The sequence below is a fragment of the Brassica napus genome, chromosome A9, assembly GCF_020379485.1.
Source record: "Brassica napus cultivar Da-Ae chromosome A9, Da-Ae, whole genome shotgun sequence".
Taxonomy (NCBI): Eukaryota; Viridiplantae; Streptophyta; class Magnoliopsida; order Brassicales; family Brassicaceae; genus Brassica; species Brassica napus.
In genome coordinates this window covers 39,208,345-39,225,745 of record NC_063442.1, presented here as the reverse complement: position 1 = coordinate 39,225,745, position 17,401 = coordinate 39,208,345, and the positions used below count along the sequence as shown (strand labels likewise).

Genomic DNA, 17,401 nt, shown 5'->3' with positions numbered 1-17,401 from the left:
CATCGTTCTAATTTTTTATCAATTAATTTAGCAAAACTGTAAATACTCCCTAAATCATTGGACTAACCACTATAAAATTGCTATTCCTTAGAGAAACGGAGACAACAAAGGTTTCAAACCTCTTTGAATTTCATCATATTTTATTAAATGATTCAAATATGTATTAAAACAGTATTCTCAAATTTTTTGAATTTTTCTCAAAATCTATGTGTACCCCCTACGAAAATAGTGAGTTTTCGGTAAATGCTCTATATATGAAGCCAATAATAAATAAATTTGTTTTAAAATTTAAAACCACATTATTCCATTGTATTAATGTATGATAAACTTGTTTTCATGGTACATGGACATCGTTCAAATTTTTTATCCATTAATTTAGCAAAACTGCAAATACTCCCTAAATCATTGGACTAACAACTATAAAATTGATATTCCCTAGAGAAACGGAGACAACAAAGGTTACAAACCTCTTTGAACTTCATCATATGTTATTCCATGACTCATATATGTATTAAAACAGTATTCTCAAATTTTTTGAATTTTTTTCAAAATCTATGTGTACCTCCCCCCTACGAAAATAGTGAGTTTTTGGTAAATGATCTATATATGGAGCGTATAATCTTTTAATTCGTTTTAAAATTTATAACCACATTTTACATTTGAATTAATCTATGATAAACTCCTTTTCATGGTACATGGACATCGTTCTAATTTTTTATCCATTAATTTTGCAAAACTGCAAATACTCCCTAAATCATTGGACTAACCACTATAAAATTGCTATTCCCTAGAGAAACGGAGACAGCAAAGGTTCCAAACCTCTTTGAACTTCATTATATGTTATTAAATGATTCAAATATGCATTTAAACAGTATTGTCAAATTTTTTGAATTTTTCTCAAAATTTATATATGAAAATTTTTATTAAACTTCTTTTCATGGTACATGGACATCGTTCTAATTTTTTATCAATTAATTTAGGAAAACTATATATACTCCCTAAATCATTGGACTAACCACTATAAAATTGCTATTCCTTAGAGAAACGGAGACAACAAAGGTTCCAAACCTCTTTGAACTTCATCATATTTTATTACATGATTCAAATATGTATTAAAACATTATTCTCAAATTTTTTGAATTTTTCTCAAAATCTATGTGTAACACCCCCTACGAAAATAGTAAGTTTTCGGTAAATGCTCTATATATGAAGCCTATAATCTTTTAATTCGTTTTAAAATTTATATACACATTATACATTAGTATTAATTTATGATAAACTTCTTTTCATGGTACATGGACATCGTTCTAATTTTTTATCAATTAATTTAGCAAAACAGTAAATATTCCCTAAATCATTGGACTAACCACTATAAAATTGCTATTCCTTAGAGAAACAGAGACAACAAAGGTTCCAAACCTCTTTGAACTTCATCATATTTTATTACATGATTCAAATATGTATTAAAACATTTTTCTCAATTTTTTTGAATTTTTCTCAAAATCTTTGTGTACACCCCCTACGAAAATAGTGAGTTTTCGGTAAATGATCTATATATGAAGCATATAATCTTTTAATTCGTTTTAAAATTTATAACCACATTATACATTTGAATTAATTTATGATAAACTGCTTTTCATGGTACATGGACTTCGTTCTAATTTTTTATCCATTAATTTAGCAAAACTGCAAATACTCCCTAAATCATTGGAATAACCACTATAAAATTGCTATTCCCTAGAGAAACGAAGACAACAAAGGTTCCAAACCTCTTTGAACTTCATCATATGTTATTAAATGATTCAAATATGCATTAAAACAGTATTGTCAAATTTTTTGAATTTGTCTCAAAATCTATATGTACCCCCTACGAAAATAGTGAATTTTCGGTAAATGCTCTATATATGAAGCCTATAATATTTTAATTCATTTTAAATTTTATAACCACATTATACATTTGTATTAATTTATGATAAACTCATTTTTCATGGTACATGGACATCGTTCTAATTTTTTATCAATTAATTTAGCAAAACTGTAAATACTCCCTAAATCATTGGACTAACCACTATAAAATTGCTATTCCTTAGAGAAACGGAGACAACAAAGGTTTCAAACCTCTTTGAACTTCATCTTATTTTATTACATGATTCAAATATGTATTAAAACAGTATTCTCAAATTTTTTTGAATTTTTCTCAAAATCTATGTGTACCCCTCCCTACGAAAATAGTGTGTTTTCTATAAATGCTCTATATATGAAGCCTATAATCTTTTTATTCGTTTTAAAATTTATAACCACATTACACATTTGTATTAATTTATGATAAACTCCTTTTCATGGTACATAGACATCGTTCTAATTTTTTATCCATTAATTTAGCAAAACTGCAAGTACTCCCTAAATCATTAGACTAACCACTATAAAATTGCTATTTCCTAGAGAAACGGAGACAACAAAGGTTCCAAACCTCTTTGAACTTCATCATATTTTATTACATTATTCAAATATGTATTAAAACAATATTCTTAAATTTTTTGAATTTTTCTCAAAATCTATGTTCCCCTATCGAACGCAGGCCGTGACATGTTCTTTTTGTTTTACAATCGGTTCTTAAAGTCTGGATTTAAGAACTTTTACACTTTCTATTTTGTGTTTTTATCATTTTGAGGGTGATTGGTTGGGCTGTAGGAAGTGACTTTATCTTTAATTTTCATCAACAACCTTAAATACTACCAATCATGCTTTATCTTAGTTTTTAAAACTATAACAAAAAAAAAACTAAAGTTACAACAAAAACGTATAAAGATGGTTGTAAAAATCTTATTTTCTAAAACTCCATCTTTTTAGCTGTAGGAAATTTTAAAACTACATCCTTTAAAGTTAAAGCAAAAAATTCTACAGACTAAATTCTAAAGTAAATTTTCTATAGTTACAGCCCAACTAATCACTCCATTTATCTTTTATTTTTTAATTTTAAAGCTCCTCTAACGACCAACTATTGGAGCTGCTTTTATGACCATCATTATCTATCTTAGCCTAAGATCCACGCTGCATGTAAGAATGCTCATGGGTTGTTACTTTTAATTGCTTTGATATGAAATACTATCGTAAAGCATTCCCAGTCCACTGTTATTTCCACCTTTAAATGTTATGATAGAAGAAAACATGTTCCAACATATTTCTACTTCCTTTAAAATACAAATTGTTATTTTTATCCTAAATATAAATGTAAAAATATCATTCTTCAATTATTGTTATATTTTTATTTTTAAAATAGTCTCTTAAATTTTACTTTTATAGTTAAAGCTAAAATAAATATTTTTTAAGGAAAGTATAGTTTCATAAAATAAAATTACACTTTTTATTTACATAACAGTATTTAAAAAAAATAGTTTAAACAAAGTAACATTCTTATGAAAATTTTTCAAAAGTTAAAAGTAAATAGAGTTAATTTTTAACTTTCAAATATAAAAGATATTTATTATAAAATAAAAATGTGATATTTTGAGAAATTTTTTTTTAGAGAAACACATTGAAAAAACGAATTACTTAATAATATCTCTTTTAAAGAAATAGAGGAATATATTGTAGTGGAAGCCCTGTTAGTCCAGTGGTTTGGGTAAGAGTTCATTAATGCTTCTACACCAGGAGATCTATGTTTCAATTTTCGAAAAAAATGATTTATTAAACAATTATGCAGAATATGGAGGAAAGACTTATAAGAGATCTTCAACATGATGCAAGTAAACTCGGCCAGACGTGAATCTTCATAGAATGGTTCTGGTGATGCATATAGACGTAGATCTTCATAAAAAAGGTAGTATTGTCGGTTGTCAGACTATCTATATAATATTTTTTATAATTGTAATATCCTAGTAGAATACATTATAGATGGTCCTTATCGTTCATGTACTTAGTTGCATATTTTCATAATTTTATAGTTACATTTTCATTAAGCATTCAAAATCCAAAATTTTCCAAGGATGGCAGGGGAAAGTGGCTGCAGGAGGACGAAGCTTGAATGCACATTCCATCTCATCTTAGATCGTTAGTGCTGAAATGGAGATTAGTGCAAGTATGACACTTGCAAAAGCATGTAGGTGGGGGGATCCATTCGTTTATGCATTTTAGCAAACATTGGGGACCCTTCTTAATTCAAATCTTAAAATGGTTGACGGAATTTGCATATATTTTACACATAGTAGGATTTTTGTTTACATAGATCTTTCAACTAAACATATAGTATAATAATTGTTGGGTAGCTACCATTGAATTTTTACCCTGAAAATTTCAGAAAACATTACTCATGAAATCTGGACATGTCATACATATTCACACAATGAAGATCAATACTTTCTGCTATATATTAAGATTTATGAAAATTTAATTGGACTTCATGATTTGAATGTGTTCGAGCCTTCGAGGATTAGAGCATAAGACGTTGACAAATGAAAAGAGAGCAGAAGACAAGAGCGGCACCCCTGCTGATGGCAAAGTTGCATTTTAGAGAAAATTGAAAACTAAGAACATGTGTGGTCGACGATTAGACATAAATATGCTAATCAATTGGTAAAAAGGAAGAAAGCAATAAACAACATGCAGAAAGGACAAGAACCATAACTCAAAAATAGGCTAAAAATGACGATAGGTAGTAAGTAGGTGTAACATGGCGTATTACCAACGTGGTGTTGGTCCAGTTGTTATGTAGAAGTTCGGTTCCCTAGGTTTAATCTGTGTATTATGAGAGGATTAAGCAATCTATTTTTGTTTCTGGCTTCCAAAATTAGTTGGATCCTTACGATCCGGATAATTGGGGCCATCAACATGGCATATTGTGGTGTATGTACATCAACTTATGAGAATTAGTTATCTATATCTTGAAGATGCATTTATTTTTCGGTTATTTGTGCATAAATATTTTTAGAATTAGTTGTAGTTAAGCTGAAATCGTCAAAGGATATTTGACTTCTCGAAAAGTGATTTATGATATTTTGTGAATAATTGTGGTGATCTGTGTTTAAAATGGCGCATAGCACTCCATGGCGATGAAGTGTGTGCCTTGTGCCTTACGCCAAGGTGATCACTTGAAAGTTAGTGTTAACTATGTATTATTGTCTTGTTATGTAACAAGCATGAGTATTGGTGTTATGTAAAGAAGTTATAATAAGAAGAAGAACCTATGAGACTAGAGAAGAATAGATAGTACTCTAAATTTAAGCAAAACACCGTTAGATCTATGTTTTGTGAGTATTTTGATGTTTGGTTTTTGTTGCTACTTAGTTTAGTGTTGTTTAACATACCGTCTCCATGGTGCTGTCTTTGCATCGTCTTTGAAGCCACTGCCTTATGTTTGGGGGAACTAGGCTTGTCTCGGGGTTCCATGGCGGTGGAGCCATCACCACAGTGTGTCTTGCGCCTTGGCACAAAATGTGATCACCTTTTTAAACGCATGTAGTGATTTTATAGTCGATAAATAAGTTTTCGTATTTTCCGAAAAACATTGCACGGAGTGAGACTGACGGACCAAGAGAATAAATACGGGAGCCTAACGACCGTAGGTGGTTGGGGAGTGTTACAACTGGTATCAAAACTGTCGTGCAAGGACATGGTGTTCTGTGAGTAGAGATGATTGTAAATTCTGTTTTTTCTTTGTATATATATGGTTGATGCCCATTAGCCGTAGTCGATCATTGCAACTGTCCATCCTCCTAGCTTCCAACTTCCACATTCGGTTCGTGTAAGTGTGTAACTATACAAGAACCCTTTTTACAAAACTGAGAAATAACAGCATATCCTGGGCCCCCAGACATGGCCTTTCAAATTCACAATAAAGAACATTTAACACTCTGCTCCAACGGCTAATAATAACCGTGGGTCCCTTCTATTACATCAGCGGTCCAGATCTCTTAATCTATAAATACAGATGCACAGAAGTTAGCTTTTATCTTCACTTACTCACTTAGTCTTGTCTAAACCCTTCTTTCTCTCAACTAATTTCTTAATTATGGATCTCAAATTTCTCTTAACGGTTACACTAATCGTCACTTTCTTCGCCGGTGACGTTGATGGCCAATCTCCGGCAGTTTCTCCGACCAGTTCTCCTTCTATATCTCCTCCTCAAAAGCCTATATCCACAGCTCCCGCCATTTCTCCTGCTTCTCTGTCGCCGATATCAACAGCTCCCGCCATTTCTCCTGCCTCTCCGTCGCCCATATCCACAGCTCCCGCCATTTCTCCTGCTTCTCCGTCGCCCATATCCACAGCTCCCGCCATTTCTCCTGCTTCTCCGTCGCCCATATCCACAGCTCCCGCCATTTCTCCTGCTTCTCCGTCGCCCATATCCACAGCTCCCGCCATTTCTACTGCCTCTCCGTCGCCCATATCAACAGCTCCCGCCATTTCTCCTGCTTCTCCGTCGCCGATATCCACAGCTCCCGCCATTTCTACTGCCTCTCCGTCGCCGATATCCACAGCTCCCGCCATTTCTCCTGCTTCTCCGTCGCCGATATCCACTCCCACAGCAGCTCCGGCGAGGGCTCCAGCAGCAAGCCCTTCCATCAAGGCTCCTAAATCCTCTGCTTTGGCTCCCGCGAAGACTCCAGCAGCTTCCCCTTCCTCCATTGAGGCTCCTTCCTCTTCCGTGCCAATGACGTCTCCTCCTTCTCAAACACCTGAGCCCTCTCCTACACCTAAGGTCTCTCCACCGGCTCTTTCACCGGAGGCTGATTCTACTCCAACCCCTTCACCGGAAACTGATTCTCCTTCGGCTCCAGTGGCTGCGCCGTCAGCCCATGCCCCGGCTCCAGCTCCGAGCAAACATAAGAAGACTAAAAAGACAAAGAAGCACAAGAACGCGCCGGCTCCAGCTCCAGCTCCTGAGCTTCTAAGCCCGCCTGAACCGTCCGCGGAAGCTCCTGGACCAAGTGATGCTTTCGCTCCCGACACCGCCGACGATCAGGTAACATTAGTGTGATGTATGATTTTAAATACTTCTTTAAAATTAATCCGTAACGATCTTGTGGAAATTATATTTACTACAAATGCTTATAAAATGAAAATGTGTTTTCTGGTTAGGTTGTATTTTTTAAAAAAAATTGAAACGGATTGTTTTTGATGAATGCAGAGTGGTGTAGAAAGAACAACTGTGATGCCAAATGTGGTTGTGGGAGCTGTGGCAACAACGGCATGGGCTCTTCTCGCGCTGGCCTACTAATAAATTTTTGGTTTATTATGCTTTTATGTTTCAACAGCTCTCTTGATTTTTTTTCTAAATATGTTTTACCTAGCTGCTCACATAATTTATCAGCATTTGATATACAATTTGGGTTTTTACGTGTACAAATAAATCCATTTTCCTTTTTCGTGTGTATCAATCTTTAACAATTTAGATATCCGGATAAAATCTATATCTTTAATTGAAACTCATGTAAAAATGCATCACTGCAGGTAGCTCTTATGATTTGCTGGGGGTACTGAGTTTTGATATTTGTTTTCCTCCACATAATTATAGATTTTCAGTTTTTAGGATCAAATCAAAACGAATGGAAATAAAACAAATTAAACTGATATTTTGCCCATTCTTAGTTTTGGTATGGTGTAGTCATTTATGGTGTTTTGTGTTTAGGTTTTTACTAGAGTAGTCGTGTCACGGAACCCCCATATTCTGCCAAATTTCGTCCGTAACGATCGATTTAGCAATGGATCCGATCTCTTCATTGGTCGACCGACAAATCTGTTGTTATCTCATTGTCAACAAACACTTCTGCTTTTCTCTTATGTAAAAAGTAATAACTAGATTTGACATAAGAAACAAAGATGCATACTTTTCAAATGGACCACAAAACAAAGTCTATTAATGGTTAAAATACTCACTCAATTCACATTAACAGCTACATTGTTTACTTCAGAAACTTACAAATAAGAAAAAACTTCTAATTCCAAATCAAAGTTTTATTCCTGGGGAGTATCAATCGAAAATCAAAGAATGCAGATAATCAAGAAAAAACTTGGGTATATAATTATTTGCAGACGAAACCTCTTTTGTACAAAATCACTACTTCAGTAAGAATGACAAACACAAAACAGGCACCGAGGAACCAATATCTACCCATCATCATCATCATCAGCCACGCCCTGCATTTCCATGCCGTTGGTTCCTGAAGTAACTGAGCAATGCCTGTGCCTGACAAGTTACAACATCCTCCAAAAACATTAGAACAACATCAACGAGGAACATGAAATCTTTTATAATGAATGTACCTTTTCTCTGGCCCTTGGAGTACCAGACTGTGAGAGAGCAACGAGGGGAGGAACAGCTCCTTCTTGAAGAACCATGTTGCAGAACCTCCCACTGTTGGTCGAAAGCTGAAGCAGAGCCGCCGCTGCGTTCTCCTTCCCTCTAGCTGAACCCAACTCAACCACCTCCACAAGAAGACCAATCCCACCTTCTTGTCCAATAGCGTTTCTCCCTTCAGGGATCGTAGCAAGGTTAGCCAAAACAGCAACCGCTTTATCCACCATCCCAGCCGCCGGATCCATCAGATCAATAAGATACCTCACAGCCCCAGACTGCACAATCGTCCCCTTGTTCTCCTGATGTATCGACAGGTTAAACAACGCAGTAGCAGCGTCTTTCTTACCCCGAGGGGTACCGTTACCTAGAAGATCCACAAGAGGCCCTATTGCCCCAGACTGACCTATCTTAATCTTGAGCTCTTCTATAACAGAGAGGCTGAAGAGTGTAGCTGCTGCGTTCTCCTTTGCTTCAGAGCTACCGTTCTGGAGCACGTGGATGAGCGGCTCGATAGCACCAGCTTGAGCGATTAGACTCTTGTTGTTGTCGTTGATGGACAAGTTTAGAAGAGCCGTCACAGCGTTCTCCTGTGTAGCTGAGTCTGTTGAGTGAAGTAGCTCAACTAACAAGACGATTGCTCCAGAGTTCCCTATCACTATCCTGTTATCCATGTTGTGCTTAGCTAGCAGCCTTATCTCAGCTGTTGCTTGTCTCTGAACATCCAACGAACTGCTTTTCAACTCCTCCACAAGCTTCTTAACTTGGTTTTCGACCTCGATGAGTTCACGCCTCGTCTCATTCGAAGGCGCTGAAACAATCCTCGAGCCGAGCCTCTCCGAAGGACGACGCCAAAACTGGCCACGGCTGCGTCTATCCATAAACTTCGGGGAGAAATCGGAGAGGTCTCGCTGAGGAGGTGCTGCTGCTGAAGTGGTTGCTGCAGCGAGGGGACCTGATCTGATTTCTCCTGAAGCATCGCTGCTGTAAGGTGTGGCGTGAGGTGACTCTTCTGAGTTCTCGTTCGCTTCTGCTCTTGGAGAGTCCTCGTTAGAAACTGAGCTTGCGGCGGAAGGGGACCTGAGATGGTGGTGATTCTCAGATGTTTGTCCGTTTTCCACTGAGCCTCGTGTTGTTGAAGACACAGATGACCTTCCCGGTGCATCTGTCTTCATTTCTCGAGAGTCGTTAGACCTGACTTCATAATCATGTAGTGAAGAAGTGTCCAATGCAGAAGCAGAACGTGAAGGAGAGGGAGAAGGATGAAGGTTGGAGGATGAGGGCTTCCCGGCCTCACCTGTAGAAGCATCCCAATCATTTGACTTGTTGCTAACACTGGGAACAGAGTCTGTACATGATAAAAGAGGAGACAGCTCGTTTAAACTCGTTGACTTGTTGGGATCAGGCAGCTTGACATCATTTGTCTCACACCAGTTAGCGATCAAGGCTTTCACAGTGTAGTTAGGTATCAGAGTCGTGTGAGTCAGAGTCTGCCGAGTCTTGGGACAAACTTTCAAACCCAAATCAATCCATCTCTTGATGAAGGCCTTCTCGTACGTCTGTCCTGACGACACAATCACCGGATCAGTCATTACCTCAAGGGACAGAGGGCAAAAGAAGTCGGCAAGGATGGCGACGCTAGACGTCTGCGTCTGTTTGATCAGAAGAAGACGCTCGTGCATCCGGTTAACGATGACAATCAACTGGTCAAGGAACTCGACTTCTGAATTGTTCTCAGACTGCTCAGCGATCTCTTTCTGCCTCTCGAGAGCAACAGCTTCGATCAGAATCTCCTGGTTTGATCTCAGGCCAGTGTTCTCTCCAATTCTCACCAGGACCTCGGGGGTGGGTCCAGCCCCATCTCTCTGATCCCTTAGAGCACCGTCAATGACAGAAGATATTTCTTCGTAACTAAGCTGCTTAACCTTCTCTAGACATTTCTGCAATTATCAAAAAATTGTAAATTAACCCCCATTGGTCAATTGCTAATGTAAATGCAAGACTCCTAAAGAGAAGGTACCTCGAGGGAAGGTGGACTGAGCTCATCAGGTAGGTTGCTCTCAAAAGACATGAGGAAATGGAAAGTATCCACAATAGTTTCTCGCATCTTTGGTATTAAAGATTCGATTTGAAGAACCTATAATTGTAAAAAGATAACTTCATCAACCAAAGCGAGCATGATTAACCACGGCTCTTATATCTTTTATTTAAGAGACGGTTCTTAACTTTTTTTAGTTAAAATCTAATAAAATCTAAGAACCAGCTGAAGCTAAGATCCCCAGTTAAGAGACTGGGGTTAATCATGGTCTTAAAGCAACTATACTATAAAGGTTATACAAGTTGTTAATCAATGCATTGTTCAAACTCCACATTAGAACTTACGAAGTAGACTTTGCTGGAGAAAGCGTGCCAGCTTCTGAAGAGATCAATGGAGTGATCAACGTCCTGAGTCAGGTCATCAAACGATTTGCCGATTCTTTCCTCGGAAACGAGATGGGAGTTGATAGATGCAGCATCCGCTACGGGTTTCAGGACTATGAGCAGCTCTTCGACTCGCTTGTAGTACTTTTCGAATGGGTCTAAATCGATGTGTCTCGAAGACGAGAGGTTGAGAAAAGAGGAGATACTGTCGACGAGAGCTGAGGTTCCCATTTCCTCCCACCCTGAACAAAAAAAAAACAAATCAAACAAAAACAATAACTTTAGATTCGATTAAAAGGGCAACACGAATTTGATGAATGGGTCTACCGAAAGGAAAGAGCTTTGACGGAGAGCGAGAGAGAGAGGGGGAAAAGGGGAAAATTAGAAACCCTAAAAGTAGAGAGATCGAAACTAAAGAGAGAGAGAGAGAAGAAGGACGTACGTGCACGTGACGAAGATGAAGATCTATGTCTCGATCGATCTTCTTCCCTCTCTAGCGCAAATCTTCTTCTTCTCCTCTCTGTAATTGTTTTTTTTTTTGTTAAGCTATATCTTATTATTGGTGTCAGCTCGCCCCTTCACTTTAAAAAAAAAAAAATACAAGACAGTTTGTCACTTTGGTTCTGGTCTGGATTTGATACAAGTTTGAACGTTTCTGTACATTTGCAATATTTACTTATCTTTTTTTTAGAAAAAAATTAATTTTAATTCTTTTCATACGGTTTCATTGTGTTCAATTATTGTACTGGTCACCTATGCTATACTATTACCAATCTAGTAGGCCTATTCGATTTTATCCACAACATAATAGGATCAAGTATGATTCCATCTCCATTCCCTAATTCAGTTCTCTCATATGAGAGAATGCATTTAATATTTGCCTTAAATGGGACAACATACTTTCCTTTCTCAATCTTCATTAACCTATCTCTATTCAACAACAACAACAACAAAAAAATTCTCAAAATCTGTTAACTAGTAGTCTAGTACTATTAAATCACTTTGAATTAGATCTATTAATAATCTGATATCAGAGTCCATTTTTAAAAACAATTTCTTACTCCACGTGGATGTCAAGTTTCAATGAGAATAAGTGTGGTGGTAATCCTCAAGTTGAACAAACCTTTAGATGTGAGTAAGCTTTATTATTATAAATACCAACAACAACAACAGATGGTGAAATGATCTTTACTAATTCTCTCATTGAAGAGCTTTCTTTCACAAAACCAAGAACTTCTTATTATATGATACATATAATACAAAAACATAATAAGCCAAGCAAACGCAATTATCCTACTGCTCGAAAAACAAAATAGAGTTACATTGTTTGGTTTGGTCCCCCCATTCTCATCAACTAGACTCTGATTTAGCCCGCCACGGAGTGAAATTAATGCCACGAGCAATAAGGTAGACTATGAATGCACCATACGAAGCCGTGAACACAGTCACGAAACCGGTATAGACGACGCCACTAACCTCGGAGGAGAAGAACTCAAGCAACAGATAACCGTTTATCATTATCACAAGCGCGGCAACAAGCCAAGCGACTGTCTGATACAAAGGACCGATTTTGAAACTACCCATGATCTGTTCCTTGGAGACCAAACACAGCAACGGAATGAGCGCGAACGGGATCTGCATGGACTGAAGCACGTTAAGCCACTCGTTCAAAACATCCAAAGTAGCTTCAGACGAATCAAACACCAGAGCAACGATGATGGTCGGAATGATCGCGCAGCTACGCGTGATCAAAGCCCTCAGCCACTTCTTCATCTTGAAATTGAGAAACCCTCCCATGATGAACTGCCCCGCGTAGGTGCCCGTGATGGTGCTGCTCTGCCCAGCGGCTAGCAGCCCTATCCCCCAGATGTACAGTATCGGGAACACCCCGCCTCCGTACTTGTCCTGGAGGTACTGTCCCGCGTTGACCAGGCCGATGCTGTCGGCCTGGTCGGTGTTGTAGAAGCCTTTGGCGAATACCGTCGTGACGAAGAGGTTGATCATGAAGGAGACGGCGAGAGCGATCGTGGATTCGATCGTGTAGTAGTTTATAGCTTCTTGGACTCTGTGCTTCTGCCGCTTGTCGACTTCTCGGGATTGGACGAGAGCCGAGTGGAGGAACACGTTGTGTGGCATTATAATGCAGCCCACGACTCCGACTGCTTTTTGTATTGTTCTTGAGCTTAGCTTCGGTACCAATATGCCTGCAAGAAGAGGAAAGTAAACTTTTTTAGAACTTACAAGTGAGAAAATGGATAACGAGAGTGAAGAAAGCCTAACCAACGAGAAGCTCGGAGCCACTTGGCTTGGCTTGACCGAACATCCAAGCGAATGCCACCGCCATTGTTCCGATTAGAACCGCAAACACCGCCTCGAGTTTCCTGATTCCGTAGTTCTCAAGGAACAAGAAGACGAAACTGTAACCAAAAACACACACTTATGAATCAATCGCACAAGGTGAATGGTTAATTAGTAGCTTAAGCAGAACCTTTGATGCTCCAAAGTATCCATAGATTGAATCAGCTACACATAACGACAAAAAGTTTCAAGTTTGAACTAAAAGCTAATGGTCAACAGTTATAATAAGTCATTTAATGAACAGTTAAATGAGACGTTATTATATACAGAGAATGGTCAAAAAGGACACAAGGAGACACAAAAGTACATAATCTCAATTTTGACGATAAAGTTTTGTAAGAAATTAACAAAGCTAATAGTCAATGAACAGTTAAATGAGAAAAGGTTAAAACTTTAAATGTTAATTACCAGTCGAGAGCTGTAATAACGACACCAGCCCAGAGAGGGAAGATCCCATTGGTCAGAATCTGGATAGCTATGGCACTTCCAATGACTTCCTGAATATCAGATCCGATCAAAGCCAACTCAGCCATAACCCACAAAACCATACCCGCCCAAGTCGGATACTCTTCCCGGCAAAGCTCCGCCAAGTGGCGACCCGTCGCGACGCCGAGCCTCGCCGATAAAAGCTGAACCAAAAGACCCATCGCCGTCGCCCACATAAGCAGCCAGAGAAGCGAGTACCCCGCGATGGCCCCGGCTTGGAGATCTCCTTCGAGGTTTCCCGGATCGAGAAACGCAATGCTCATCAAGAACCCGGGTCCGGTGAACAGCCATAGCTTCCTCCAGGAGAAGGGCGGTGCGCCGCCGCATCCGAGGCCGTGCTCGAGGTCTCTCTCGTCGTCACTCGCGATGTGGACTTTCTCCGCCTCGTCGTACGCCGTCTCTTCTTCTTCTTCTTCTTCGTGGAGCTCCTCGTAGATTCTCTCGGTTAGAAGCGGACGATCATTCTCGAGCCGTGACATCTTTTTCCGGTGACTGTTTCTGTTTCGCTTTCTTTCTTTCTTTTGTTTTATTGGGTGGCTTGTCACGTCTTTCTTACTCTCATTTACTCAGCACACATATATATAATATGCACACGTTTCATAACATTCTCTTCATATTTGTCACACAGTAATCCATGAATTTTTAGAATAAGTAAATCCATAACATTCTCTTCATATTTGTCACACAAGTGAATTTTTAGAATGAGTATTCCATAATATTCTCTTCATATTTGTCACACAATAATCAATGATTTTTTTTATAATAAGTAATCCATAATATTCTCTTCATATTTATCACATAAACATCAACGAAACAACGTATTTAAAAAATCATATTTATAATCGTTTAATTGGTTGTGGTATCAGATAAACACCTCTAATCTATTAAAAGAGGAGTACAAAATTAGATTATCCCTTAGTTTTCCACTATATTTACAATAGCATGCCACTGAAGTTATTAATTAACCTATTTTTTAGGATTTTTGTCTTTTCTCTTCAATTAATGTATTTCCAAAATCAAATTCTAACTAAAAAATCATGGTAACAATAATTAATAAACCTAAATTTTAATATTAATTGTCTTTTTTTTTTATTATACATATGTGTGTTTGAAAATAATTAATGCCATATATACATTTCATAATTACATACATTATACGGTAATTATTTTACTAATTCCACATATACATAGTAAATAGTATACAAAAATTTTATTATACATAATCATAAAATTGTGATCCATAAAAATAGTTTATACAACAATTTTATTATATATAATCATAAAATTTTGATCCATAAAAAATAAAAATACATTTGTGTGACTTTACAGGTCATATTCTAAATAAATAGATGATATAACTAAGGGTTTACATGATAAAATAAAACTACTCAATATAAACTATAGAATTATTGTGTTTAGAAATGTCATATTAAAAATAAATTAAACGGGTAACTTTTAAAATATATATTATCACTTATACAAATAAATATTTATTTATAAAAAAAACTAACACCTGCGCGGGTGCGCGGGTCAAGCTCTAGTGCATATTAAAGCAGAAGTAAAAAAAAAGATAACTGATGTGTGGTGAGAGAATAGTTCTAAGAAAATTGTTTTCACCCTGTAACAAAATAATTCAAAAAGTGTCGTATTTTATATTGAAAAAAATACATTTATCTAGAAATTTCGATAACATGAATATTTACATATTGATTTATTTTAATAGGGTAAATAGCCAAAAATCACCAACTTCAAAAGCTAAAATATTAATCTTTTAATAGGGTAAATAACCAAAAAATCACACAAAAAAGGCAATTCTCTCCGAAGATAGTAAACTAGATTTTTTTACTAAAAGAACACACAAGAACGAATAATCAAAAGATGTTCATTAAGAAGATAAAAGATCATTTTATCGTTATTTTATAGATATATAAATATAAATAATTAAGTAAATAACAATTATTATTTTTAAATAAAATGTTTTTGAATTCAATTTTTTTTTAAAAAAAATATTTTAGTTTTCAAAAAATAATTCTTCAAAAATTTTATTTTCAAATCCAAAAATTATTTATGAAACTACTGTTAAATTTGAAGTATTATTAATTTATTCAAATCTAAACTATAAGTCTAAGATTAGTTAAACCTAGATGTATAAATGTAAAATTTTGTTTATTTTGACGTGATATATTTAGGATTCATTCCATACATTTATGATATAAAAAATCTAATACCACCTTAAAGAATTTCTCAAAAAATTGTTGGGATCAAAGTCCGCATCAACCGCCAAAACTGTAAGTAAATAATAAAACAATTTGTAAAAGTTTACGAGCCGAAAATGTTGAGCAACTAAATCCACGCATGTCGCACTTTAACTAGAAAGTTACCCAAAATTAATGTTGGCAATACTGTTTTTATCGTGTTTTACAAACAACTTTCATGAAGTAGTTTTGTCTGAAATGACTTTTGTAAAACAATATGAGAATCAACGTTTTGCGAAACAACTTCTGAACGAGCGATTGTACGGTTACATATTAGTTTTATATCTAATTGTGTTGTAAAATAGATATAGACGTTCAAAAGTCAACGAACTTTTAGAAAATATTGTTATGAAGTTGGTGTATTAAAATGTAATAGAAATGAGTTGTATATTATCACAGAATCTTTTCTTTTTGTGTATAAAAAGGCATGGGTCTTGACACTTGACAATTTAGGTGCGGCAGACAAGTTTATGGTCCTCTCTAATTATCATATTTCAACTTTTATGACGACTTTATTATACGTTCTCCTGGTCTGATTTCCCTTGGGTTTGGTAATTCAAAACATATGTTATGGGCTTTATTCAGACTGGTGGGATGGCACAACTTTCAAAGAGCAATCCGCATTTTCAAGTGTCGCTTGCAAGAATCTCTAGATCATCGTACAACTCCATTTACTAAAAAACAAGAACACGGTGTGTTTTGGAACTTTGGAGCAACATATCTATCGATTACTTCAAGGAACAATGTCAGAGGCAGTTTTGGGTAATATATAAATATATACGATTAGTTGCTTCAATATTTTGTTAATATATCCAAAAAAAGAAGAAAATATAGTTACAGTTTGAGGAGAGAGAGAAAGAGAGAGAAAGTAGATCCGCTTTTGGCTCCGGCGGTCGGCCGGCGCGTCAGCGCGCGTGCCGTCGCCGGAGACCGTAGTCCTTCCGTTTAAGTTGTCCCTTTTGCTTCTCCGTCGTCTCCTCTCTCAGATCGTCTTGTCTGAGCCCTGGTCCAGGCCATATATCGTCGTTCATCTCCGGGAGGTTAACGATCTCAACGGTGGCTCTGTTTCTGGTGTTAAGGCGCGGTCGTGTGGAGAGGAAGGTGTGGTGAAGTTGTCCGGTAGGTTCAGGTTTGTTTCCGGGAGACAGAGGCTCAATAAGCTCTGTCGCCGCCGGCTCATGCTTCCGGGAGGAGGAGGCTTCCTCAGCTCCTCTTTCGCCGGCTTCGTTTCCGGGGTGCCAAGGCTTCTATAGCTCGGCGTCGTCGGTTCTAGGTTTTTTCTGTCCGTTGTAGACTAGGGTTTGTGGCTCGATTTTGGGTCGGGTTTGGTTCTGAGGTTATGTAGTTCATGGCTTTGATCTTTTGGAGGAGCTCTTGAATAGATCGAGAAGGCGATCCATGGTGAAGATAAAGCGGGGACACGAAGAGGTGGTTCGGTGGAGGCTCGCGAGTGAATCGAGCTCCGGCGTTACTAGGGTGCGATGGATGGTGCCGGCGGCGCCTCAGAGAGCACTCGTTCAGGTTGAGGCGGATGGGATGCGTGTCGTCCCCGAGGAGGAAGATCTCGTCACGTGTTTGGGCCTCCTTG

At 37.3% G+C, this 17,401-nt stretch overlaps 3 protein-coding genes across 4 annotated transcripts; 1 reads left to right on the top strand and 2 right to left on the bottom strand.

Moving 5' to 3' along the window:
• The first annotated feature begins 5,817 nt into the window (after positions 1–5,817).
• On the top strand, positions 5,818–7,362 carry LOC106374964 (lysine-rich arabinogalactan protein 18-like). Its single transcript, XM_013814875.3, has 2 exons — positions 5,818–6,961; positions 7,127–7,362. Exons 1-2 carry the CDS (start codon positions 6,008–6,010, stop codon positions 7,214–7,216), a joined length of 1,044 nt encoding a protein of 347 aa, XP_013670329.2. The 5' UTR covers positions 5,818–6,007; the 3' UTR covers positions 7,217–7,362.
• A 493-nt stretch (positions 7,363–7,855) lies between these two features.
• On the bottom strand, positions 7,856–11,348 carry LOC106368654 (U-box domain-containing protein 4). Of its 2 annotated transcripts, none has more exons than XM_013808662.3 (5): positions 11,157–11,348; positions 10,676–10,956; positions 10,314–10,430; positions 8,263–10,233; positions 7,856–8,185 (listed from the first exon to the last, which is right to left on the bottom strand). In XM_013808662.3, the coding sequence occupies exons 2-5, from the start codon at positions 10,943–10,945 to the stop codon at positions 8,126–8,128; spliced, it is 2,418 nt and encodes an 805-aa protein (XP_013664116.2). In that variant the 5' UTR covers positions 10,946–10,956; positions 11,157–11,348; the 3' UTR covers positions 7,856–8,125. The 2 variants fall into 2 exon arrangements, with proteins under 2 accessions (XP_013664116.2, XP_048597454.1); XM_048741497.1 differs by having other exon boundaries at positions 11,042–11,318.
• Positions 11,349–11,888: 540 nt separating this feature from the next.
• Positions 11,889–14,143, bottom strand: LOC106377183 (metal transporter Nramp3-like). Its single transcript, XM_013817363.3, has 3 exons — positions 13,481–14,143; positions 12,995–13,131; positions 11,889–12,918 (listed from the first exon to the last, which is right to left on the bottom strand). The coding sequence occupies exons 1-3, from the start codon at positions 14,035–14,037 to the stop codon at positions 12,065–12,067; spliced, it is 1,548 nt and encodes a 515-aa protein (XP_013672817.2). The 5' UTR covers positions 14,038–14,143; the 3' UTR covers positions 11,889–12,064.
• Between the last annotated feature and the right edge of the window lie 3,258 nt (positions 14,144–17,401).

Excerpts from the sequence above, each read along its gene's own strand:
- LOC106374964 (XM_013814875.3), top strand. The coding sequence starts at position 6,008 with ATGGATCTCAAATTTCTCTTAACGGTTACACTAATCGTCACTTTCTTC. Across the intron at positions 6,962-7,126 it reads CCGACACCGCCGACGATCAG|AGTGGTGTAGAAAGAACAAC; the intron begins GTAACATTAGTG and ends TGATGAATGCAG.
- LOC106368654 (XM_013808662.3), bottom strand. The coding sequence starts at position 10,945 with ATGGGAACCTCAGCTCTCGTCGACAGTATCTCCTCTTTTCTCAACCTC. Across the intron at positions 10,234-10,313 it reads TCAGTCCACCTTCCCTCGAG|AAATGTCTAGAGAAGGTTAA; the intron begins GTACCTTCTCTT and ends TGATAATTGCAG. Across the intron at positions 8,186-8,262 it reads CTCCAAGGGCCAGAGAAAAG|GCACAGGCATTGCTCAGTTA; the intron begins GTACATTCATTA and ends GTAACTTGTCAG.
- LOC106377183 (XM_013817363.3), bottom strand. The coding sequence starts at position 14,037 with ATGTCACGGCTCGAGAATGATCGTCCGCTTCTAACCGAGAGAATCTAC. Across the intron at positions 13,132-13,480 it reads GTTATTACAGCTCTCGACTG|TTTCGTCTTCTTGTTCCTTG; the intron begins GTAATTAACATT and ends TTTTGGTTACAG. Across the intron at positions 12,919-12,994 it reads TGGCTCCGAGCTTCTCGTTG|GCATATTGGTACCGAAGCTA; the intron begins GTTAGGCTTTCT and ends CTCTTCTTGCAG.